Consider the following 24,423-nt stretch of genomic DNA (forward strand, 5'->3'; position numbering starts at 1 on the left):
ACGTGCTGTTCGGAGGTTGCAGCGTAAGCGACCAGAGGCAGTGTTTGCTCTTTGGGCAAAGAAGAGATGGGTGCTGCACGAGGTGCATGCTGAGGGCAAAGCAAGCTCGCTTCTACCACTGCTCCTGTGGAAGATGCTGGTAGGGAGGCGAAGAGGAAATGTGAGAGAGACGTGTTCAGAAAAGAAGAGCCTGGAAGACACGACATGAAGTGAATTCTACTGCTCTGGACACACCAACATGCAGGCTCCTGGGGAAAGTGGCCAGGCTTTCCTTTTATTTTTTATTTTTAGCGGCCTGCATTGCTGTGTCACAGGCACATGGGCAATGGCAGAGGGGGCCGCACGAGGCCCACAGGCCAGCCTTCGTGCGTGTTTATAGGAATCCATCGGGTCGCGTGTCCACTTTACCAAAACGCCCTTTTTCTTTAAGCAAGGTGGGCCGTCCGCTTACCCCCCCTCACCGCCGCAAACCCCAGGACCTGCAGCGAAGACACAGCACCCACAGCACCCACCCATCTCCCCGCACCGCTCAGCGCCCACCATCGCGGGGTCAGCGTGCCGGGGCTGCCGGAGGGCGGTAGCGAGAGGCGGGGGCTGGCGAGGGGCGGGCAGGGAAGGAGGGAAAGAGGGAGGGAAGAAGGAGGTGGCGGCGGCCGCCCGGGGCTTTCGCCGCTCGCCGCCTCGCCGCTGCCATGGCTCCGCTGCGCTCCGGCCCGGCCTGGTGGCGCCTCCTGTCCTGGGCCGCTCTCGGCCCCGTCCTCTGCGGCGTGCCGGGGCGAGCCGAGCCGGAGCCGGGCAAGGAGCCGCAGCCGGAGCCGGACCCGCACGGGCGGCACCTTTACAGCGCCGAGATGCTGCGGCACGGCGCCGCCGCCGCCCCGCACTTCGTCATGTTCTTCGCCCCGTGGTGGGTATCCCGAGCGCCGGGCGGGCGGGAGGCCGTGCCCTGCCCTGCCCTGCCCTGCTGGGCTGTGCTGTGCCCTGCAGCGCCCGGCCCGGCTCGGCTCGGCTCGGCATGGCCCGGCGCGGCGCGGCGCCCTCCCCGCCCGCCTCTTCCCCCGTTGACGTGGCGGCGGGAGGCGGCCGGGCCGGCGCGGAGGCCGGGGGGCGCTCCCCGAGCCCCAGGGGCCGGGGCTGGGGCTGGGGGCGGGGGGCGGCCGGTGTGAAATGGCGGCCGGCGGCGGCGGAGGGCCCGGGCCGGGCCGGCTGCGGGGCCGCGCGTTTGGCAGCCGGCACGGCCCCGGGCTGGCACGGTCCCGGCCGCTGCTGTGGGACGAGGCACCCCGGCTCCTCACGGCCCTGCCAGGGGGTGCTGCTGAGGGTTTTGTCATAGCGGTGTTTAAAAACTGCTGACTTACGGTTTTCCCGTGCCTCTGGCCTTGCAGATACTTTCTTGAAGAGGTTGTGTGCTCTCTGCTCCGGCAAATAAAAGGATAAGTTTGCTACAAAAGCAGTAGGAAGGGTGGCGTGGTGTCCCCGAAGCCACAGGTCACTGTAGCACGTTATCAGAGCTGGAGTTGTCGCATCTGTGAGACATCTGCTGGGATTTTGCCCTAGGCTGGTACTCCTCACGCAAGAGTAGTTGAGAAGACTCTGACGATAGGGCTTTGTTGGATATTACAGGTATCAAGAGGACAGTGTTCCTTACCTCCGCACATTTCCAGCAGTTGCTCATATTCATCTTTTTTCATCATCTCTTCTACCATTTAAAAAAAAAAATCTGTTTCTGACTTACCGATACTAGTAGAGTTATTAGGAGTTTTGTTGTAGGTGTTCCCCCTCTCCAAGTTCTCTTAAATTTAGATAAAGTTCGTGAAATGATGCCTTTGCAAAAGACACATTTCAATCCTAAGGTAGCCTGTTGGTACATGGTGCCATTGAGGCATACATGTGTCATGCTTCTACTCGAAATGAACTCTAGAAAAGAATTTCCTTTCAAAACTGAAAAAAAATAATTTATTTTGTTATTGCAATCAGCTTGTTAATGCCATACAGAGATATTAAGCAAACACTTGAAAGAGCATAGACCCATAGAATATCCTGAGTTGGAAGGGACCCATAAGGATCTTCAAGTCCAACTCCTGGCACCGCACAGGTCTACCTGAAAGTTTAGACCATGTGACTAAGTGCACAGTCCAAATGTCTCTTAATTTCAGACAGGCTCGGTGCAGTGACTACATCCCTGGGGAGCCTGTTCCAGTGTGCAACCACCCTCTCTGTGAAGAACCTCTTCCTGATGTCCAGCCTAAACTTCCCCTGCCACAGCTTAACACCATTCCCGTGGGTCCTATCACTGGTGTTTATAGAGAATAGGTCACCTGCCTCTCCGCTCCCCCTCGTGAGGAAGCTGTAGACCGCAATGAGGGATGAGCAGATGTCTTCCTCTGAAGATCACGAAAGTGGAGGAAGCCCAACTTGCTAGCAGAGGACCCTTGACTGAGAATAAGGTCAAAGAAATTCCTATGCAGAGCAGCAGTGCTTCTGCTCTGGTCTCTTCTCGGGTGATAATACCTTTGTGTCCTCAAACTTTGACTGACCGTTTCACAGGCATCTGTAAAACCAGATGAACTTTTGTCTTGGCACGCGGTTTATTGGAGACCCTCTGCCAAGTAGGCTGTTGCAAAGTCTAGCATGTGCTTTGTCCTCAGAGTGCATCAGAGAGAGCTCTGGTCTTGCAAACTTGGACCATTCTGTGCCCTTGGGAGGGCTGAGGATCTCTGCCCAACACAAGCATGAGGGAGCGGCGTCATTTGCCAGACTTGTTGCAGCTTCTGCATTTGTTACTCTCACCTTTAGCAGGCCTCATCAACATCTCTGGGTTTCAGCTCCAGGGCCTGAGTCTGGACTCCGCGCGCCTTTTGACTAGCAGCAACAGGTCCAGGTTTCAGGTCCAAGGGGAAGAGAAGGAAAGAGGGAACATCCAAGTGGTTCAGAAAAGGTGCTTAGGTACACCAGTAGTTTTGTCATCAGTGGGATCAGATGATGGTTTGACAGCCCTGGCGTCTATATTAGAACCCCCTGCCCTGTTCGTAGGTGATTCTAATGTACTAATCTAATGCTTCTCACTGGTGCACACATTTTGTCAGTGCTCCCTGCAGCTGTGAGGGAGAGGCCTAGCAAGCAAATTGAGTTAGAATTTTCTTTCAGATTGTTACAGGTGCTGCTGATGTTAGATAATGAATACTATCAGTGAGTTGAGTTGGACAGAGCAAAACTCTTTAATACAGAATTCTTGAAACAAACTTTGCCACAGGCCTCACACACCCTTTTGGTAGCAACAGTAGAGATGACATCCTGCATTTGTTTTAAATATGGTGAGCTACACCAAAAAATAATTAAAAAAAAAAAGTGTACTCCAAGTCATTTACCATCAGATGTCTAAGATTTTTCATGATCAGGCTGTCCTCCTTTGTATCTACAGGTGACAAGGCACAGAACCACGAACAAGTGGCACTAAATATTCTTAAAATTTTAGCCATGCCTATTGCGTGCCTACAGAGAGAGGAGGTTTCACTTAGTTGAACTGAGTCTCAAACAAGTAGGCTATTTTTATTTTTATTTTGACGAGTATAGGTCTTTTCAACATACTCTGGAAGTCCACTGAGCTGAAGCAGACTTGATTGCCACAGTTTGTTGTGGCTGAATTGAACTCTGTTGACTGGATTTTATCTTTGCTGTACTCATTTGTCCAGAGCGGACTGGTCCTTTGTTGCCTGTACAATTATACCTATCCTCAGGCATACAGAACTTTTTTAATTGGGTAATGATTTGCACTATGTCTTGCTATGAAGCTGCCCTAGCTAACTGCAGAACTGTAGCTGTACTGGTGACCTCCAAAAATGTCCTTGCTGCACACTAACTTCTCATAGCCCAGGAAATACACCATCAGGTCCTCTAGGGTAGAAGCACTGATAGTATAAGCAGAGCACTCATCTGTCTGCGTTAGGTAAAGCAGCATGGTGTTCTGGAGATACTGATGCAGCAAAATAATCTCCAGGCACAAGCAATTGTGATACATGGTTGCTCTGAGTTAAAATCAGCAACCAATCTCCAAAATCTTACAAAAAATGTCTTTTCACCCTTATCTCCTTATCTATGTTAGTAGTATAAAAGAAGAAGAGTTTTTGTTGTTGTTTTGTTTGTTTGTTTTTCCAGCAAGCTGGGTCTTTCCTATAGTGCTGCCAGTCTCTTTTGGATCATTTATGATCCAAACATCTTCATTTATGTTTCTATGCAGAGATTATGAACTCTTGCACCTGCCTAGCCCATGCAGGGAAGGAATAGCAGGACTCCTCATTGACTCTCAGGTATCTGCCATCCCCAGTGGGAAAACTAGCTGTTTCTCCAGTCCCACTGATTGATAGGGAGTGATAGCAACAAATGACTGTGTAGGTACATGGGCCTAAGAGAGACAAGTTACATGGTCTTGCTCTCTTTGTTTTTGACTTCTCAATTTTATGTTGTTCATAGCAACACCTTATGAATTCTAGAAAAAGATCTTCCAGGGACTGTCTTGCATTCTGCTTCCTTATGTATAATACTGAATTTATATGTAAACCAAGAATGACTAACAAGTCAGTTACTGATTCAGATATGAACCTTCTTCATGCTTTATTTTCAATTTCAGCTCATATAATCCGAAGAAGAAGGAAGGGAGTGGGGAACTGCATATAGCAGAGATCATAGCGTTAAATATGGATAAGGCAGCTCTGTTCTGTGCTTAAAAAAGGTTTATTACTTGAAATTTCCCAACATAGATTTCCACACTCAGTTCTATATCACCAGGCAGTACTCATTATGTTTAAAATTTCCACAGACATTAGGGAAGGGGACCAGAGAATCCAAAATTCTCCTCTTCAAGCTCCATGATGAGTTGACTGTGGAGGAAGTTCAGTCTGAAGTTAAATATTTAAGGAATACTTAATTTTGGTAGTAGTACATTGTATTCCTTCACCATTACAGTTCAGAATGAGATCGTATTCCTCCACACAGCGGGAATATGTTACCCCCCCCAACCAACTGCAACAACCTTGTTAAGATTGAAAGATGGTTTTATTTTGTGTTAATGATATCAGGGTACCTGTGGAAAGGTGTGAATCCATGCAGCTTTTCTATAAATTGACTCAAAACCATCTGTATATGTGAAATTTTTAAATGGGATCTTTGGAGAGCCTAAGAAGCAATTTACTCTGGAGTCCTAATGCTGTTTTAATTGTTTTTTTTTAAAAGTAGACTTTCTAGGTCATGTCAAGGGCAAAAACAGCTTTCAAACTGCCAGGTTGAAAATGTTTTTAGTTAATCCAATTATGTATTTCTAGATGTCTTGAAGGATTGGCAAAAGCAGCTGTTAAAGATAACTGGAAATCCATTCCTTAGCATTTTTCATCATAGTTATTTACAGGAATAGGGTACTGCTATAATGGCTAGAACTACTAGAAAATTAATGAGAAGAATAATAGCCATTTTCTACTTCCAGAGAGTTGCTGTTAACAGCAACTACAGTAGGCCACTTTTCCATGTATATGCAAACATAGTTTATAGTGTGCTGCAGGGGCAAAACACAGCATTGGAGGATTTTGAGAAACCCTGTTGAGATTTTTAGTGCCTGATGTGCTTCATGACCCATGAGTTACAGTTCCAGTGATGCACACAAAGAGACTTGCAAAGAGACCACGAACCATAAACTTCTTGCCTGCTGCTTAAAAAAACAGTATTTTGAAATGTTGAATTAAAAAAGCTGGACAGCCTCATGTGATCTTTTTCTAGATGGTTAGAAAATGCAGAGAGCTTTTCTAAATAGCCTCACTAAGTTCAGAGGGTGCTCAATAGGCTTTCTCTTGACAATTTTTACAAGGTGTGTTTGCAATGTTGTTCTACATTGCATAGTAGTATTTGCTGTTACTTACTGTAACAGTGCTCAAGTATGGAAGATTTCTAACTTAACTATTTTTAAATTTATCAAAATCTTTGACTGTTCGGTGTATGACTTCTCCATCGAATCATTGCCCTGTAAACAGAGCAGCTACTTGAAAATATTTTGTTCATTCTGTCACAGGTGTGGACATTGCCAGCGTCTGCAGCCAACTTGGAATGATTTGGGAGATAAATACAACAACATGGAAAACCCGCAGGTCTATGTTGTTAAAGTGGATTGTACCATAGACATTCCACTGTGCTCTGAATTTGGTGTCCGAGGATACCCTACGTAAGTATAAAAGGTGGTCTGGTCCTGTTTCTTTTTTTTTTTTTGGTTTTCCATGATCCTCTGCCAGCTTGGTGAAGTTAACTTTTATGCTCTATTTTTTGGTATTTTGGATCACATCTATGTTCAATTTAAGCCCTTTTACCATGTTGCCAAGTATCATGTGATGTATACTACTCTTACTCTTTTTTTTTTTTTTTTTCTATTGAAGATACTGTTTCATGTCCTGACTGTTTAAATAAAGTCCAGAATTTGTCCACTTTTTCTCTTAGAGTACCACTTTCTCAAGCAATAGTACATTTATGCAGCCGTGATGTGTGTCATAGAACTGGTCTGGTCTGTCTAACCACATAGAACTGGTATTTTAAAAAAATAATTTGTCACAAGTTTGTCAAGTACACTGCACCATTCTGAAATAACGCATGGGTGATCCGTTAAATTTTTGAGGGAACTGGGTCCTCATAAAATTATAAATTAATAGCAGAATTTAGCATAGTAGTGGTGATGCTGTACAGACTTTTCTGGGTAATTTTGCTTATATTGGCCTGGGAGAAGTTCAGTTGGAGTTTAAGGTGTTTAAGCTTGTCCTGTTAATAGTGATAAATGTCTTACTGCCTTGGCTTTGATAGGCAGAAGGTGATCTAGAACATCTATGAGAGGTCAGCCTAGTTAGTGCTTTTAGTACAGGTCAGATACCTGTACTCCCTTTTTCCCTGCTAAAAAGGAGCAAGGGGATTTTTTTTTCATTTGTGTCTTCTTTAAAGCTTCTTGAAAAAATTGATTCAACTGCTTTGCTAGTAACTCATCTTAGTGGGTAAATGGAGAATGTAGTCTTCCATAGCCCTTCCTCAGCCTGTGTTTTTCCTTCTCTTGGCTCACTTTGTCTAGTGTTACTGCTGACCCCAGCAATGGACTGAACTTGACGTACACTCATGGCTACACTTGCTTTGACGCAGATGAGTGCCACTGATTACAAGTTGAGAGTTATAAATAGCAAAGTCCTCACTGAAGTAGGAATTGTTCTGAAGGGCAATTTGTGGCTTAGTTCCACTAGAAATATCAAGAAACAATGAATTTTACAACTTGATTTTAATATCCCCAGAAGCAAACACTGGTTGTGTTTGTGTATTTGAATAGTTTATATTGTGGTGCTGTTCCTTATAAAATAGAATGAATGGCAGACACATTGAGTAAGAAAAGAAACTAATGGATATGTATTATCATTTTTGGATAAGTAATGGCTGTGTAATATCACTTGCATTATGTGGCTTTTTCAACATATTCATGTGTTTGTTTTTCCCAACCTGTGGAATGAGCAGAGAGGAAAAACATTTAAAGAACGAAAAAAAAATAGGAAAATGTAATGCAAAATAACAGCTTGGCAAGGGAAGCTGAATCTGGGTGACAGCAGTAATTGAATCTAATTATGATTTGCTTTAAAAGATAAGACTAGGTCAGAAGTTTGGTATTGACCCTTCAGCAAATGCATTTCCAATTTTAACTAAAATATTTAATAGTAAAAGCTTTGGGTAGTTTATGTAGGTAGGTGATGGAGAGGGGAGAGCAAAACAAAAATAATGTTTTTTTGGTGAACTGAAATAGGATTCATAAGCATAACAAGTGATTATCCCCAGACCTGAACTCTGCAGTGTTTTATTTGCTCTTGCTTATTGGTCAAAGTAATATTAAGATACATTGATTTTTAACATGGCATTTCTGTTTACTGTTTTTAAAATCCTCTTTAAAAGCTTACATGGGAATGAAAAAGGTGTCTTAAGTTGTGGACATGTTCTTTCTAGCTGAGAGCAATTTCAGATGCTGATGTGAATAATCAAGAGAGCTGCTAAGCCTGAATTGCTGTGAATTAGTAAAGTATGTTAACACTCTGGGAATGTTTCATGTGCAAAAATTTTTATCTCACTCTTTTCTACATTTTAATCCTTTAGTTTAAAGCTGCTTAAACCAGGACAAGAACCTCTGAAATACCAAGGCCCTAGAGACCTCCAGGCACTGGAAAACTGGATGTTGGAGAAACTAAACGAGGAACCATCTGTAAGTGAAATGGGAATAGGAAAAGGAAATACTTCCTTCTGCAGACTTGCTGATCTGTCGTGTCTATAGGTTAGGTTTCCCTCACTAAGAGCAAATCTGCTTCTGAATATAAAAGTCTGATGGTAGTAACAATATGGAACAATTTTTGTGTCTATCAGAATAATAATTAAAACTGCCATCCTATGACCTGCCCTTGGTTCCTATATTTAAAACTAAAGTGCATAGTGCAATTTTTAATGTGTAGCATTTTGACATTTTAAGATACAATTTGTTGTGTAAATTCCATTAACACCAGTAGTCTATAATGTCTCTAGAGTAAGAAAAGCAATTTAGCTGTAATACAGGATAAACTACATTTATATTGGGCTTAATTTCCTCTTAACAACATGCAATGTCGTCTTTAGCTCAGTTATTAGCTGATAATGTTGTAGCCTACAGAAAGGGTTTTAAATAATCAGTTAAGTAAGTTAAACGAGTATCATCACTAGGGAAAACTAGGAGTTTAGTATTTGTGTATATTAGGTAAGCCTTGTCTAAAATTAATTTTGTTAACTTGCCTAAAATTAACTTTGTAATAGCTGTTTCTAATCAAGATGAATCTATAGTCATTGCTGGTCACAGTTTGAACGTTTATATTCAAATAAAAGAAATTACGATCTTTTTTAATAGCTAAGCATTAAATCCTAAACTAAGAAATAGAAATGTACTTCGCAGTTTTAAAATTATTATTTCCAGTTCTCACCTAGTATCTAGAAAGTCATCTTTTGCTTTTGCCAAGTGCCAATGAGTTTGCTGCAACTTACCTATAAAGTATTTGCACTTTTTCTGTTGTTGCTACCTTCACAGGACCATTAGGTCCTCTTTCCTGCATTAGGGCAGCAGAAAATAGCTTTTTCACTACCTATTTTTAAATAGCGAAAATATCACCAAAACTGGTGGTATTTTTGAGACATCAGCAGATGTGGCTGATATATGAAGCTATAGAGTAAAGTAATCTAAGCATATTAATATACGGTGATGTTTCAAATGCCATAGTAATTAAATAAATGTGGACTGTGACTGTACTACAGCACAGTGAAAGACTGTTATTCCAGTAATTGTTTTATTGTGTCTTTTCTATTTGGTATGCTATTTTGCATTTTGCTTTCAAGTAATAGTTTAGTAGGAAATGTTAAGATACCTAAATCAAGGTAAATTAGGAAGATAGCTTTAGGAATTTAAATTTTCAGAGTGCGGGGTTTATAGCACTACCACAGAAGGGCATGATACAGGAATCAAATACTGTGCATTTACTGAATGAGACAAAAACTTTTCTCATGAATAGGATCCAGAAGCTGTTGCGGAACCACCCAAAGCCCCTGAACCTAAGCAGGGAATGTATGAACTCTCATCAGACAATTTCAAGATGCACATAGCAGAAGGTAACTGTTTTTTCATAAGCACAAGATACCTGCTTACAGAGACATAACTAGTGGGAAGTATGCAACAGAAATGTTAGTTTTCTAGGTACTTCCTTCCCACTTTATTTTCCAGTAACACCTTATGAAAGAGGATGAAACTACACACCGTGTAAAAAGGCTGTAGTTTAATTATGCATTGCACACCATGAGAAAATTTAAGAACAGTATTCCAGAAGACAGTAGAGTTAAGGCCAGATTTACTGTCTGTGCCCATGTGATAACACGAGTGAGATAGATACTAAAGCTTACTAAACTAACCATTAATTAATTAGAAATATTGTCAAGTGTAAAGGAATGTTTTGTGCAGTGAACTTAAAAAAAAAAAAAAATTCCCTGTATGTGTGGCTTAACAGGGAATTACATCAAAATTCTTTATGGATTCTTCTCTCTACCCTCAGGGATACACTGAGCATTAAACAAGTTTACAGTCTGAGAAGATAGTGTCAATTGTTAAGTGTAGTGTATGTGTAAATGTTTTTAAGTTGTATCCATTGGCATTCATACACAAGCGGAGGAGGTATTCTTATGGCGATACCCAGGAGCTGATCAGGTTTATAACCATCTGTAAAGCTTTTGTTGTCTCTGGACTTCGATTACAGAAAGTTCGGTGCTTAAATTTAGCTGGAGGCTTAGCAGTTCTGCTTGGAAGGTTTACTTTTCTTCTTAAAAATAGCCTTTATGTTTTTTTGTGCTCTAGGGATAAAAGATTTTATTTTTGTTTCTATCAGAGAGGAGTGTATATCACAGAGTATGTGATACAGAATAGATGATTTTGACTAGATGTTCTTAATTCCTTTATAAGAAATTTCATTATTCTCTTTATGTGACCAAAGCAAAGCAAGCCAATCAGTATGAAAGTATTTCTGATGCAGAATAGACAAGTTAAACTGCTGCAGTTTACATTTCCTAGTGTTTTTGTGGTATTTTTCATCTGACATTCTTCTGTGAACAAGCCCTCAGACTAGAAGGAAATTCTAGTAATATCAGCCCCAAAGTAGTCTTCAAAGGATTGTAATTCTATTAAAAAGAGTTTTCCCACAATAGCTGTTTTTTCCTTCAAATTATTTTTTTTCTTGTTTTAATTAACTGTATTTTATTTTGCAGTAACAGAGACTTGCTTTGATGTGTGCAGAAGCATGCAGCATCTTGAATTAATAGTGATTCTAATTAAAGGAAATTACATATTCTGCTTCTCTGCAATTAAGATAATACTTTTAAATGAAGCATTAGTATGAGAGCACAAAGACTCTCCTCTCTATGAAACACTATGAAATTCTACAAAAAATTTCTATTCGTGGAAACTGTACAGCACTTTCTGAATAGTTAACATGAAAACACAAAGAGCAGGGCTGGAAGAGGGTGCATTGAAAGCTGAACAAAATTAGTTTGGTAGCTCAGGGACTCAATGCAGTGGTGTTTGCTTAGAGATCTGTAAGTTGAAATCTAATATTTACTTGGATTTATGCTGTTATAAATACATGCTCCTTGGTGGTTCTTTCTACTCTGTAATAGGGAAGTGATTGATGTAATAGAATTAGACATTCTAGCAAGTGGTAAGGTTAAAAATGCCATAGTTTTAATATCTCATTTGTTGGCTCAAGGTTGTGATGCTGTTTGGATTTTCAGGGAATTTGGCAATGCTTTGGGACTGCGTACAATATCAAAAACCTAATTGCAGAAATATTTTGCCCTGGTCTTTTATTCAGAGTATTTCCTATCTTTAACCCAGGAAATACCATGATAAATTTGCAGACTGAGATTAATACCTAGCCTTTAATGGCAGCCAAATTAATTTCAAACGGGTTACATCTTTTTTTATTTTCTTTGACTTCAAAGGTAATCACTTTATCAAATTCTTTGCTCCTTGGTGTGGTCATTGCAAGGCTTTGGCCCCAACCTGGGAGCAGCTGGCTCAAGCCTTTGAACATTCAGAGAGCGTAAAGATTGGCAAGGTAAGTGAAGTAATCTTTTCTTAATCTGAAAATGTGTTTTATGCGAATGAATTTTTCATTCAAGTATCATGATATTCGTTCTGTGATTTAAAAATAACATTCATTTTCTTTGTCAGCTCTTAAATACTTTTATATTCGTAGTTCCTATTTTAATTTTGTGGTGGTTATTTTTTCTTGCACATTCCATATTTCACTCTGTTTTGAAGAGATGTCTGTTTTGTTACAATTGACAGGACTCCCTCATTTTAAGCAAGGACTTGTTAGAAACATCAAATGCTGCTCCTTGTTTTTCAGAGAGTGTTGGGAAAAAGTCTAAATATTTCAGAGGCAGTGAATAATATTTTGAGATTTCTTTTCTTAGGCTTCCCCTCTGTCAGAACTTGATAGACTTAACTGTTCATTTTGAGTGGGAAAGTGACTTGTAGTTTGCCTTTTACAGCATTGGATTTCTTAGCAAGTTTCAGACCTACAGGGTTCTTTAATTTTTTTTTTTTATTTTATTTTTTCTGTTTACCCCCATTGAACTTTCTAAAGGTTTCAGGGGGTCTTTCACCCTAAAAACTGATATCTTGTCCTACTTTGCTATTTCCCTTAGGGATGATAACCAGATTCTGTGGTGTATTTACCATGGGAACTTGTTACTTGTACGTGGAGAGACATCTGTGCAGAGGTATGGAGGTGGTCTGGCAGTTGCAGTTACTGGCTTTATTTGCTGACCCATACCTAAGTCCAGGTGGCTAATGCTGCAAATCTCCCTGTATGTGCCAGCAGTGGAAAACTGACTGGGCTCAGCTTCTGTATCTTTAAACTTTCAGATCAAGCAGTGGTGTCAGTCCTGCAGAGGGACAGGAAATTGGCAATCTCATGTCTCTGCCCTCATGAGTTTTTTGGCTATTACTAGGGGTGATGAGCTTGACTTTTTTATTTGTTGTTTTTTCTTTTTTTTTCCCATGAAACCCTTTTGAAAATTCTCTAGTTCAGATATGCTGTAGATGTACAGAACAGGTCAGCATGGTTAAACTTTAGAGAAGACATATATATACACTTTTTGAGACCTGGTAGATATAAAGCATGATTCCTTCTAAGAGTAAAATATCAGAGGCTAATGCTCCTTTGATACCCTTTGTACAAAATATCCGTATGCTGATTTACTTCTTGCAAACCTGGAATGCCTGATAAAATCATTTCTTAGCTTAATTATTTTCTTGAAGCTGCCATTCTCTGTTATCCAGAGAAGAAAAAAATAAATCCCAAATTTATGTTGTATTCAATTGTCTGTCATGTTCACAGCTACTGTTGCTGATATTTGCTGTGTAATAAAGCCACTAAGGTTTGTCTCCATGCCTAGTCAATTTTGTGTAACTGTATACCTTACAAAACTAATTGAAACACATGCTGGTTGAGATTGTAGGTCGGTAAGTAAACAGGAAACACAACTGTTTCTAAGAAGGCTGAACCATGACCTTCATGTAATCTGGAGAAATAGTGTCTTAACAGCAATGCTATCTACTGGCAGGATTGTGTTTAATCCTTAGAACTGATCTTCAGTGATCTGAAGCAAAGTGTTTTTAATGTCAAATACAAAATCCAAGTCTAGAGAAAAGGCTGCAGTGCTTAATTTATATTTTTTCTTTGCTTCAAAAAAGATCATGAACTGGTAACTTTATAGATTGTTTTATGACAAATTAGAATTGAATGTTGCTGTGCACTTGGAATTTCGCTTGGAATACAGTTAATTTGGTAGCTGTTGACATTTATTCTGATTTTAAAGAGTAGTCGTACATTTTACAAAATGGATGAGCCAATAAATCTTCACTTAAAAGCTCTCTCACATTAGTGTTTTGTGTTGTCTTCGCGGCAATTTTATTCAGATAATTTCCAAGTGCTTATCTCTGATATTTAGTTATGTTTCTGTTGTTCCTTGCTACTGTTTCTACTTCCGTCTATCCATACCTCGCTCCTTGATCCCTCCTGAAATAAAAACAAACATCCACACAGCCTCCCAATTCTATAACCAAACCACTATTTGGAAGAAGACCTAACTGTTCCCAAGACGGTACTTCGCATCAGCTTTTGCCGAGCCGTGTTCATGTATTGTTCATGTATTTTGTTTGTTCATGTATTTTTCTGAGACTTTTAAACATAAGATGATGTTTAACATGTATCTATTTTATACATGGAATGTTTTTTTTTTTTTTTCAAAATGTAGGTTGACTGTACCCAGCATTATGAGGTCTGCTCTGACAACCAAGTTCGTGGCTATCCCACACTCCTCTGGTTTAGGAATGGTGAAAAGGTGAGTCTGCAAGCTCAGCAGAAGATCAGACCATTTTTTCCTGGATAATACGTGGGCTATGCTTAGATCCCGGGGGGGAAAAAATATCAATTTCATATTTGAAAATCCCCTTGTGACACAGAAGATGTTTGAGGTTCAGACTGTTACTGGAAGAGGTATACTTGATCCACAGATAAAAGTTAGAGCTGTTCCGTGCACCCAGTTGACGTTTTTCCTTGTAGCAATTCAAAGAAATATACTGAAGTTATAGGAAAGTAAAATATTTATAAATACCGCATACTTGAACAGCAGCGAACAAACGTATATAAATAGTAGTGTTACTTATCACATGTAACTTGAGAGAGTGCTCAAGTTAGACAAGGTGGCACATCCAAGGTTAGAGGCATTTTCAGTTAGATATACTTTGGTCTGTAAATAGATTGAGTCTGAAGAACAAGAAATGTTCTGCTGTTACTTCGGAATTATTTTCCAGCTTTTTTTATTTTTATTTTTCAAATAGCTACAAAAGGCATGACACCTTGCAAGAACTAATGCCTCAGTGTAGAAAAGTTAGCTGTGTTTTTTTCTCAACAAGCAAGATCATTTTTTTTGGACCCTTTGTAATCACTGAAGTTTAAGTTGCTCTGACTTACTTGAATCAAGTGGAAGAAGAAGACAGGTCACTGCTGTTGTATTTGGTCAAGATGAATCTCAGCTGTTAGTCTGAACAATATATTTCTGTTGACATCAAATTGTTTTTTCTCCATTGGCAGTGTTGGTATTCCCTGGTGACATGCTGCCATCAGAATCATATGTTCCTTCATTGCCTGATACAATACATTTAAAAGTAAAAAACCACAAAACTAAGTCCAACAACTTTCCAATAATGTGACACAGAGATTCCTGGAAATCTCTTCAGCCGCTATTGTAGTTTTCAGTAAGGAGGGGGCGGAGGAGGGCTGCTTCAGCCTTCCAGCATTGTTGTCCATAGTACCATCATCCCCGTTGTCATAACTGAAATCTGGCATCACAACATTCATGTCGGTTAGAGGTAGCAGCAGCCCTGGGAGGAATGAATTGGCATTGACCTCACTCTGCTGAAATGGATACGAACAAGCAGGTACAGGCTTCCTGCATTATTTTAAATTAAAATTCCTTTGTGATATAGACCCCTGCATTGGACAGGGCTCTCACGGTAACAGAGACTACCACCAGATAGCAATGGGTATTTTATTATTCCTTGCAGTAGCTTTAGGTTCACAAAAATAAAACATTAAGAATGCTGACTAGAGAGAGAGAAAGATTAAAGTGGAGAAGTTTCTGAAATTTACTTCTAGATGCTCACTTCTAAAATACCTTTCTCCAAAAGAAATTTTAACTTATTTCCTTCTGGTACAACAGAATCTATGGCAAATCCTGAAGACATGGGGTGAGTAGAATGCCGTGGAGAGGTTTAAAGGCTAGCTAATCAAATTATAAATATGTTTGCAGTTAGCAATCTTACGTTCTTCTGATAAGTATTTGCTAGATTATCTACATATGTACGCTTATGCAAACTATTTGCTACTTGTAGGGTGACCAGTACAAAGGGAAGAGGGACTTTGATTCCTTAAAGGAGTATGTGGATTCCCAACTACAGAGCTCTGAGAAAGAACCACCAGCAAGTAAACCCACAGAAGCCCCACAGCCGCCTGCGGAACCACCCCAGGCAGAGGTAGGTGTTCCCGCACTCTGCGATTGTATAGAAACTGTTCAGACTGTTTCAGCAGCTTGTCCAAGTCTTCCATGTGTTTCTCCCTCTGATAGATTGAACATTTTTAGGTGTAAATGGTACCAAATATCTTCCTACTTTTTAAAAAAGCAAATAATGAGTGGAATCAGACCATAAATCTTGGTGATACTTTTACTAACCCGCTGAATTGGAGAAGGTGAAAAATATCTGCCTCCTTTTTTAATGGTTGCAATAAGTGGTTTAGCCAGAGTGGCATAAATGCAGTCTTTTTTGGTGTGCTGAATTACGGGCACCTGTCTGTGTGACAGCATACTTTGTTGCTATGGAGATGAGTGTCACTTGCAAGGTTCTCACTTGAACCTAAGGAGACAGCAAACAGCACTGAGCCTCTAAAAAAAGTCACTGTCCCATTCTTTCAGCCTATCTGCAGAAACAACAAACAAGCAAAGATTATGAAGACTGATCTAGATGTGTCAGGGTAATGTGTGCCGTGGCAATAAAACTCTTGGGTTTGGAGACTTGGTTGCAGGAGCTACAGGGGTTATGAATGTTGCCAAGGAATTGTCAGGAATAACTTAATCACCTCTGCACAGCTGTACTTCATGTCACGTAATTTTCTGTCTTTTTTAATAACGTCTGCTTTTCATCTGTCATTTTTCTTGCAGCTGAATGTAAAATTGGCAAGGCTGAAAGATCAGGGGTCATTTTAAAGCATAGCTTGTTATCAAACGTGGAGAACACAACTCTGTCCAGAAAATAAGGATGGTGACTTACACTCCCTTGTGATGTAGAATGAACTTATATAATTAAAAAGTGTCTATATTATTAATATAAATACAGTTTAGACCCAGTTTCTCACAAGAGAATATTATCCTTCCCATTTCACTTCTTCCATTTGGGTTACTCGTCTTATATAAGATGGCTAACAAAAAGTGATGTTAGTTTTGCAATTTTTATGTCCCTCAAAAATTATATTTTTTTTAAATCGGCCTCATATTTGGAAGACAATAACAATCTGGTGTTAGTACAATGCAGAAAGTAATCAGTCTTCTTTTTGTTTTTAGAGAAATAACAAGCCACATGTGATGCAAATTCCCACTTATGCCGTGATTGCACCACCATACATGCAAACAGGAAGAGATTGTTGGAGGATTTTTTTTTTCCAAATAATAGTAGATACGGTATAGAACTAAGGTTAGTCTTTGCAGTTTTACACCCCAGCTGTGGATGCCCCCATTTCTTTGTTGCTCACCTTCAGACACTTTGGTTCTGCTTTTCTTTTCATGAGGTTTGAAACAAGGGGCTAGCCCACAGCTGGCACCACAGGCAGCAAATCAATGAGTTCTGGCTCCAAATGTGTGTCCCATTGTGGATTCTCCAATTATATGGGCCAAGTACATGCTAGTACTTTGGCCAAAATTGAACTTTTACATCCATTCAGTTCAGCCACACTTCACTAAATTTACTCAAAAATGATCCAGATGTATTAAGGCAGGGTGACCAACAGATGCCCAGATTAAGTGGTTGCATAAGCTGTATTTTCCTGGCGAAACCAAGCTAAAATGTAGCTGTCTGATATTATACTTAGTTTTGTGGTTGTATAGCTCACAATGCTATTCTGATAGTAATCTACACGTCTTTGAAATGTGTTTTACTATGTGGATCATGGAGAGGACATTTTTTATGGGTTTTGCAGATTTGGTATCTTAGATTGTAAATGATGGATATCATGGTGGATAGTCAGCTGAATATGAGCCGGCAGTGTGCTCAGGTGGCCAAGAAGGCCAACGGCATCCTGGCTTGTATCAGGAACAGTGTGACCAGCAGGGCTAGGGAGGTGATCGTCCCCCTGTACTCAGCTCTGGTGAGGCCGCACCTCGAGTACTGTGTTCAGTTTTGGGCCCCTCGCTACAAGAAGGACATCGAGGTGCTTGAGCGGGTGCAGAGAAGGGCGACGAAGCTGGTGAGGGGCCTGGAGAACAAGTCCTACGAGGAGCGGCTGAGGGAGCTGGGCTTGTTCAGCCTGGAGAAGAGGAGGCTCAGGGGCGACCTTATCGCTCTCTATAGGTACCTCAAGGGAGGCTGTAGCGAGGTGGGGGTTGGTCTGTTCTCCCACGTGCCTGGTGACAGGACGAGGGGGAATGGGCTTAAGTTGAGCCAGGGGAGTTTTAGGTTAGATGTTAGGAAGAACTTCTTCACTGAAAGGGTTGTGAGGCATTGGAACAGGCTGCCCAGGGAAGTGGTGGAGTCACCATCCCTGGAAGTCTTCAAAAGACGTTTAGATGTAGAGCTTAGGGATATGGTTTAGTGGGGACTGCTAGCGTTAGATCAGAGGTTGGACTCGATGATCTTGAGGTCTCTTCCAACCTAGAAATTCTGTGATTCTGTGATTCTGATGTTTGGAACAGCTCGTAATAGAGGAATACGTCTTTACTGTCATTTTTATTAATTTAAGATTTTGTAATTAATAATTAAGTATGATTTCTAGTTTACAAATAATTTTTTAGAGGCGATACCACTTCAACTTAATGGAATAACTTAATTTGGTGAACTAACAGTCATTTACAGTAAAAGTTTATCTAGTACCTTTAATTTGTAATTTCAAGTCTCTCTTTGGCATCCTTTCTTAAAACTCTTACTGGGTTAAAAGTAGAATTGAAAATCCTGTCAGCTGCACTCTTGTTTTTTGCTTTGCTTTCATTTGAATTTGAAGCCTTTACAGGCATGAGATTCACTCATTTATTTATTTTGAATCCCTCCCACCCATAAAAGTGTCACACAGAAATTAAGTTTGTTCTGGTTCTGTGCTGTCATACAATCAGTTAGACTGCCTTTAAGCAATGTGCTATCCTCCCGTCACTCCCATCCCATTGCTTCTGATAACATCAGGAGCAACAATTTTTCACGGCATCTGTGTGAGTATGGTGTGGTGATGTTCTCCTGGCAGGCAAGTATGTGTTTCTGGTAACAGCTTTCTCTGCGTGTGCAGTGCAGGGGTATATAGCAGAGGGAGAGCAGCTGTCAAGACATCTCTAGTATGCCGTAAATACCTCCCTACACTAACTCTCCAGTGGTCGTTGCAGACTTGATGCCAACTGCTCTCAGCATTATTCCTTTGAAACACTTGCATGACGGTGTGTGAAGGTGATTTTTTCCAACAGCTATCAGTTTGGCTACAGGCAGAAGCCTCTGGAAGTAGGGATGCTTTGCTTCTGCAAATACAGGTGAGATTCATAGTGAAATACGTATTTCTCTACATCTCTCTAAGGGAGGAAAGCAGCTAAGGGATAAATGCTAGGTATTCTGCTTTTAATTTTGTTCATATCATCAATAACAACATCTTTCACAGTTTGAATTTCCCTCTCAGGCAGCTCATTTGGCCAATGTTGTACATACAAAAAGTTTTGATTTTTTATTTTTATTTTTTAAGCAGGCTGCAGTGCTCTCTCTGTCCGAAAAAAACTTCGATGCAACCATTGCTAGGGGAATCACCTTTATTAAATTCTATGCTCCATGGTAAGAAGTTTACACCTATTTTTATACCTGTTTTTCAGGATTATTGTTCTAAGCTGTTTGTACATTACTTTTTTTAGGTCTTTTGAGTTCTTTGTAGTATGGTATTTGTCTGGATCTAAAATGTGAAATAATTGAAGAATGTGCATGCTGGCATGAGTTACAGCAAAAATGTTCAGTCTCTTTTAGCTTTCTTGAGATTCCTCTTTGTGGAAAGGCTTACAGAAGCTTTTCTGTGTCAAACTCCAGCTAATGTCAGGGAACAAGGAGAGTGAAGCTTTCTTCACTGGCTTCTATACCTTGATTAGGGCAAGCTGAAGGGAAGCTATCAGCAATGTTGGTTGAGAAAGGAGAACGTGTTGGCCTTTGGGACCTCTCCTGCCACAACCAACCTCTTCTGGAAGTGTTATTTAGCACCTGGAAATTGGTACAGACTGTAGAACTATGGATAACGGGCTGTTACTCTTGAAGTAACTGATGCATATGGTGTAGGTGTAGACATGGAGTGGAAAGCACTAGGGAAAAAACCATCATGTCCTATCTGGTCTCTGCAAATACTGGCATATCCAGCAGAGCGTGGGACTCAAGCTGGGATAAGACCCCAGTATTACCAATTCGCAGAACAAATATTCCCCCCAACACACACACACACACTTTATCTTACTATTCCGTTTCTGAGACAAAAAAAAATGAAAGTTTTAAGTTGCTTTATCTGGTTTATAGACTTCATCTTATTTGTGCCTTGTTGAATTTTGGGGAATTTGTTTGCCATCTTTCACATCCATTGTCTGCTCTTCTAGTCAGTAAAAGAAACCTGGTGTAGGGGGATAAAAGAAAATTCAGCTTAATTTCAGTACCCGATTTCATCACTAGCCATTTAATGAGAGCAGGACATGAAGAATATAGAAAGATCTTTTGTTTGTGGTGGCAGAAGACCGCTATTACATAGCAATGCAAGCAAATTCTACCCATTTTTAAATGTATTCATGAATATCAAAATATTGCTTCTTAACTATGCCACTAGGCCCAACCGTGTTTCTGACTGTAGACTAGAAGTATCAGGGGAAGTTTGATTTTTATATAATCTGAGTGATGCAGTTCTTCTCCAGTCTTTTTTCCCCTTTATTGCAGCATGGTTTGCTGCTTGAGAGCCACTTCCATGTTCTTTTATGTCTGAAAGATCTGCTTTTGGATATGGGAAGGTATCTGCCACCATTGTGTTAGGAAACCACCCTTATCCCACACCCCTTCATGCTCACTGCTCTTCATTCAATTCCTTTATCCTTTCTGTGCACTCTGGGGTATTGAGATTGATTCTGTGCCTGTTGTACTACACCACCAGCAGAACTGGCTGTTAAATTCAGTTTATACCTGTGCACAAAGCAGAAAGATGCCAGTTTGATTTTGCTTGTTGGTAGATCTAGTTCATCATCTGAGAATCTTCTGGCAAAGTTGGATATAAAGATACATACTCCCTTTTTAGTTAATTTTTCTCAATAGCATGGCAACTTAACCATCATCCCCTTTGTGAGATTCTAATGGGGCATTGCTGGCTCCCAGAAATGGCAGGCTGAGAGATGGGGGTTCAAGATGCATTGCAGAGAACCAAGTTCTTAACCAGTATGGTCTCCCTGGCCACAGAAAGCCACCATTTAGGAAAATACTAAGTATATTTATGTAGCTGGTATCCTAGTTTTAGCTCTTAATGTCATCCTTATGTATAGTTACAGTGCACTGCATATAAATGCCCCTTTTCTCTTCCAAGTTGGTTAACTTATGTTGGGCTCAGCAAACACTATTATGTTGCTTGCTAGTTCTGTTCTTCAGTTAGTTCTGGAAAAAAATTAATGGTAACTTGCGTAGTAAGCATACAAGTCATCCTGTTCTAGTAGTATTGTGCATGGTCAGAAACGCTTTTATACTGTTCTACATTAACAAGGTGGTTTAAATATACACAGGCTTGTATTAAGAAAACTTTTGCAGAGACATCATTCCTTATTTTTTGCAAATGCCCTGATCTAGCCTTAGGGCAATTACAGGGCTGTTCTAATTACCCAATTAAGGTGCAGCTGGGTTAGAATAGAATGAGCAATGTAGCCTTAAAGTCTAAAGCACTTTGGGAATTCTTCTTGAAGGCAGTTTAAGAAGTTCAAGCTATGAACTTGGCTTGGCCAAGTTAAAAATATAAACAAAATTAATACTTTACTATAATGCCTGCCATTTTACAGTATCATTTTCTCTTTTGACACTAGTGTTTCACTGTGTGTACTCTGTGGACCACATTCTCAAGTTACTGTATTTACTTATTCTAGAACATCAGGAAATGAAGTAGAAATAGGCTTTTTTTTTTGGTGTTATTGGTGATATCACTGGGATAATTCTATATGTAATGCAAATCAGAATAGGATCTGTTTTTTTTTTCCTAAGTGAAGCTTACGGACTACCACACAACTCCATTTTGGCTCTACCTGAAAGTACAGTGATAGTGAACTTGAAAGTGAAGTTCTTCCCAGGAAGATTATACCTTTTTAAGTGGAAAAGTAAATTAAACTACTAGTGTAGCCCTTAAAAAGAGAATCTATGTTGAGAAATGTTTCTACTAAAATTAAATTTCCAGCATCAGGAGATGCTACATTGCTCAAAGTGGCAATTAGGAACTGGAGGGAATTCAGTAGGGAAATTAAAATCTCATTTAAGCTATCTACTTTAAACCTAACAGGCATATACTACCACAAAAGTCAGCGTTAACTCAGTCATTTTTAAAAGAATTAATTTGTAGTATAGGCATTCTGTACCTCATCTAAAAAATCGGTCATTTCTGTGTGATCTTAATATTCATTTAAGTTGTCTCTGTGCTCATCTTTATTTGGTTTCGTATTCCTCTGTAGAGTAAAACGTTAATGTGCTGACACCTAGAATACCATTCCAGAAGAGACAGATGAAGGCCAGAAACTACTTCAGTGCTGAACTTACATGAAATCACTCACTTTTGTTTTCTTAGCTCATTTACTGACATAATAGTGCAAGGGAGTTGGAGGCCTAAATCATTTGGGGATAGGAAAGGCAGCTAGTTAAACTTGCAGATATTGCAATAAGACAGTAGAGATAAATGGGAAGGTGTATCTGTTAAACAAATCTCTCTCTCTCTTTGTTTCTAGGTGTGGTCACTGTAAGAACTTGGCTCCGACTTGGGAGAACCTTGCCAAAGAGCAATTTCCAGGTTTGACTGATGTCAAAATAGCAGAAGTAGACTGCACTGTGGAACGTAACGTCTGCAGCAGATTTTCTGTAAGTGTGAAAGAGCTGGAAATGAATTGGATAGTATTGTGTTCCAAATGTTAGGGGCTCCAGTGTGCAGCCTAGCTGGCTGCTGGGTTGTGGGTGCCTAGTGACAGTGAAACTGGATTCTTAGCTAATCCAAGGGAAAAAAGGTAGTTGAGATTAGCACAAGTAACACAGTTTCTTTCCTGAATAGTTTGCTTGGATTTGGTCATTCTCACTATTGGATGAAGATGAAGGAGTCCCTAATTTAAGAACCATCCTTCTGTGAAACCACCAAAGCCATTGTGGTAGTCATTGAATAGTTCTGTTCCTAGAAAAAAAAGGTGGCTTTTAGAGCTGGTAGCCAGACAGTTGAAGACAAAGGCGGGAGCTGGCATTCCAGTTGCTGCTGGAAGAACCTAGAGGACCATTTATTTTCCTACTTAAAATTAAAAAAAAAAATTGCAGGTTGGCAGTGAAATTTCTTTTTTTTTTTTTTTTGTTTTGTTATTTAATTGAAATGGTTTATTGGTTTAGAGTGGTTTGGCGGCTTTTCAAAGTCAGATAAATACCAGTAAGTCTGGAAATTACTGACAAATTTCTTTTTTGTGTGTTGTGTCTTCTTGAAGGTACGCGGTTATCCTACACTTCTGCTCTTCCGAGGTGGGAAGAAAGTCAGCGAACACAACGGAACGAGAGATCTTGAATCGCTGCATAGCTTTGTGTTGCGTCAGGCAAGAGATGAATTGTAATAAAAATCTGGATGCTCTATCCCTGGCTGTCTTTGTACAGTGGTTGAGGGATTTAAGTAATTGCTAACTTTTAAATAGTAGGGGGGGGGGGGGTGGGAGGGCATTTTTTTGTTTGTTTTTAGGAAATTGAATGTACTAAACATTGGTATCTTCCCTCTGTGTGTGTGTTAAATACATGCTACCCTACTTGTGAAAGAAAACTAACATGTAGCTACTGTGCAAACAGAATATTTTCAGTAGTGGTAGTGTTACTGCATTTCTGCATTCCCGCTAAGACGTGTAAATGGTTTCCTTTGAGACTAAAATACATTAAGAAAACCAAATTAAGGACACCAGTAGAATATTTTTGTCTTTGGGTTAGATTTGGTTAAAAAGTAATCCTTGCAAACTGCACGCCATTGCTAGAAAGGTAAAAATGGCAGCTGTGTTAACTTCTGCCTCTACAACTGCACTTATAACCTATTTGTCTTAATATAGCTGCTGGTTAAGAAACAGAGAGTCATGGGAGATTGAAAACACACACACTTTTGGAAGATACCAGGCCACCATGAGCTGGTTGTTTCCTGTTAATCCTCTCAGCATTGGAGGTCTAGCCATAATGAAAGTAATGGTACTGTAACATGTGCCTGAACATTACTGCTGCCACAGTGTACGTCAGGTGGATTTTTTTGTAGGCTGTTTATGTCCAGCTCCAGAGGAGTAACTATGCTCTACTTATATAGAGCCAAAGTGAATAGGCGCTGTTATAGCTACGCCATTAGTATTAAATGATGAGTTAGACCTCAGAGCTGGTGACATGCGTTTCCTACCCTAACCTGAATTCAGACTTTGTGCTGACCTGCTCCTAATTCAGAGCACTTATAGAACATCAAGTAGTACAATGTTTAGTTTTTCCATTCAGCTTTTCTACAGTCATCTCAATTAGTTCCCCACTCTTCTTAAGCCTTAACCTTTTTCCAAGCTGTAAGTGTTGATAAGTTTGAATGTTAGGCCCATGCACTCTCTGTTGCCTTGGATTATAATACGGACCTATTCTTTGGTGCATAAGATGCTCCATGTTAGAGGTAACTGAAAGCCAAAGAATGTACACTGCAGATACTGTCATAACACGGTGACAGCTGCAAACCAAGGACGGAATTCTGCCATCCTGTGTGCATAGAAACTCATGGAATGAGTACAGCTACAGGCTAATTTGACTAATCTGTCAAAATGCCAATTTTTGTC

At 40.2% G+C, this 24,423-nt stretch overlaps 1 protein-coding gene across 2 annotated transcripts; it reads left to right on the forward strand.

Annotated features, from left to right (window-relative positions):
- The first annotated feature begins 626 nt into the window (after positions 1 to 626).
- Positions 627 to 23,218, forward strand: TXNDC5 (thioredoxin domain containing 5). Of its 2 annotated transcripts, none has more exons than XM_084508775.1 (10): positions 627 to 907; positions 6,056 to 6,205; positions 8,149 to 8,254; positions 9,579 to 9,675; positions 11,551 to 11,666; positions 13,876 to 13,962; positions 15,515 to 15,655; positions 19,104 to 19,189; positions 22,345 to 22,474; positions 23,077 to 23,218. In XM_084508775.1, exons 1-10 carry the CDS (start codon positions 693 to 695, stop codon positions 23,197 to 23,199), a joined length of 1,251 nt encoding a protein of 416 aa, XP_084364901.1. In that variant the 5' UTR covers positions 627 to 692; the 3' UTR covers positions 23,200 to 23,218. The 2 variants fall into 2 exon arrangements, with proteins under 2 accessions (XP_084364901.1, XP_084364902.1); XM_084508776.1 differs by having other exon boundaries at positions 19,107 to 19,189.
- The last annotated feature ends 1,205 nt before the right edge of the window (positions 23,219 to 24,423 follow it).

This window comes from Aythya ferina (genome assembly GCF_964211825.1).
Source record: "Aythya ferina genome assembly, chromosome: 2".
NCBI lineage: Eukaryota > Metazoa > Chordata > Aves > Anseriformes > Anatidae > Aythya > Aythya ferina.

Excerpts from the sequence above, each read along its gene's own strand:
- TXNDC5 (XM_084508775.1), top strand. The coding sequence starts at position 693 with ATGGCTCCGCTGCGCTCCGGCCCGGCCTGGTGGCGCCTCCTGTCCTGG. Across the intron at positions 9,676-11,550 it reads CAAGATGCACATAGCAGAAG|GTAATCACTTTATCAAATTC; the intron begins GTAACTGTTTTT and ends TTGACTTCAAAG. Across the intron at positions 22,475-23,076 it reads ACGTCTGCAGCAGATTTTCT|GTACGCGGTTATCCTACACT; the intron begins GTAAGTGTGAAA and ends GTCTTCTTGAAG.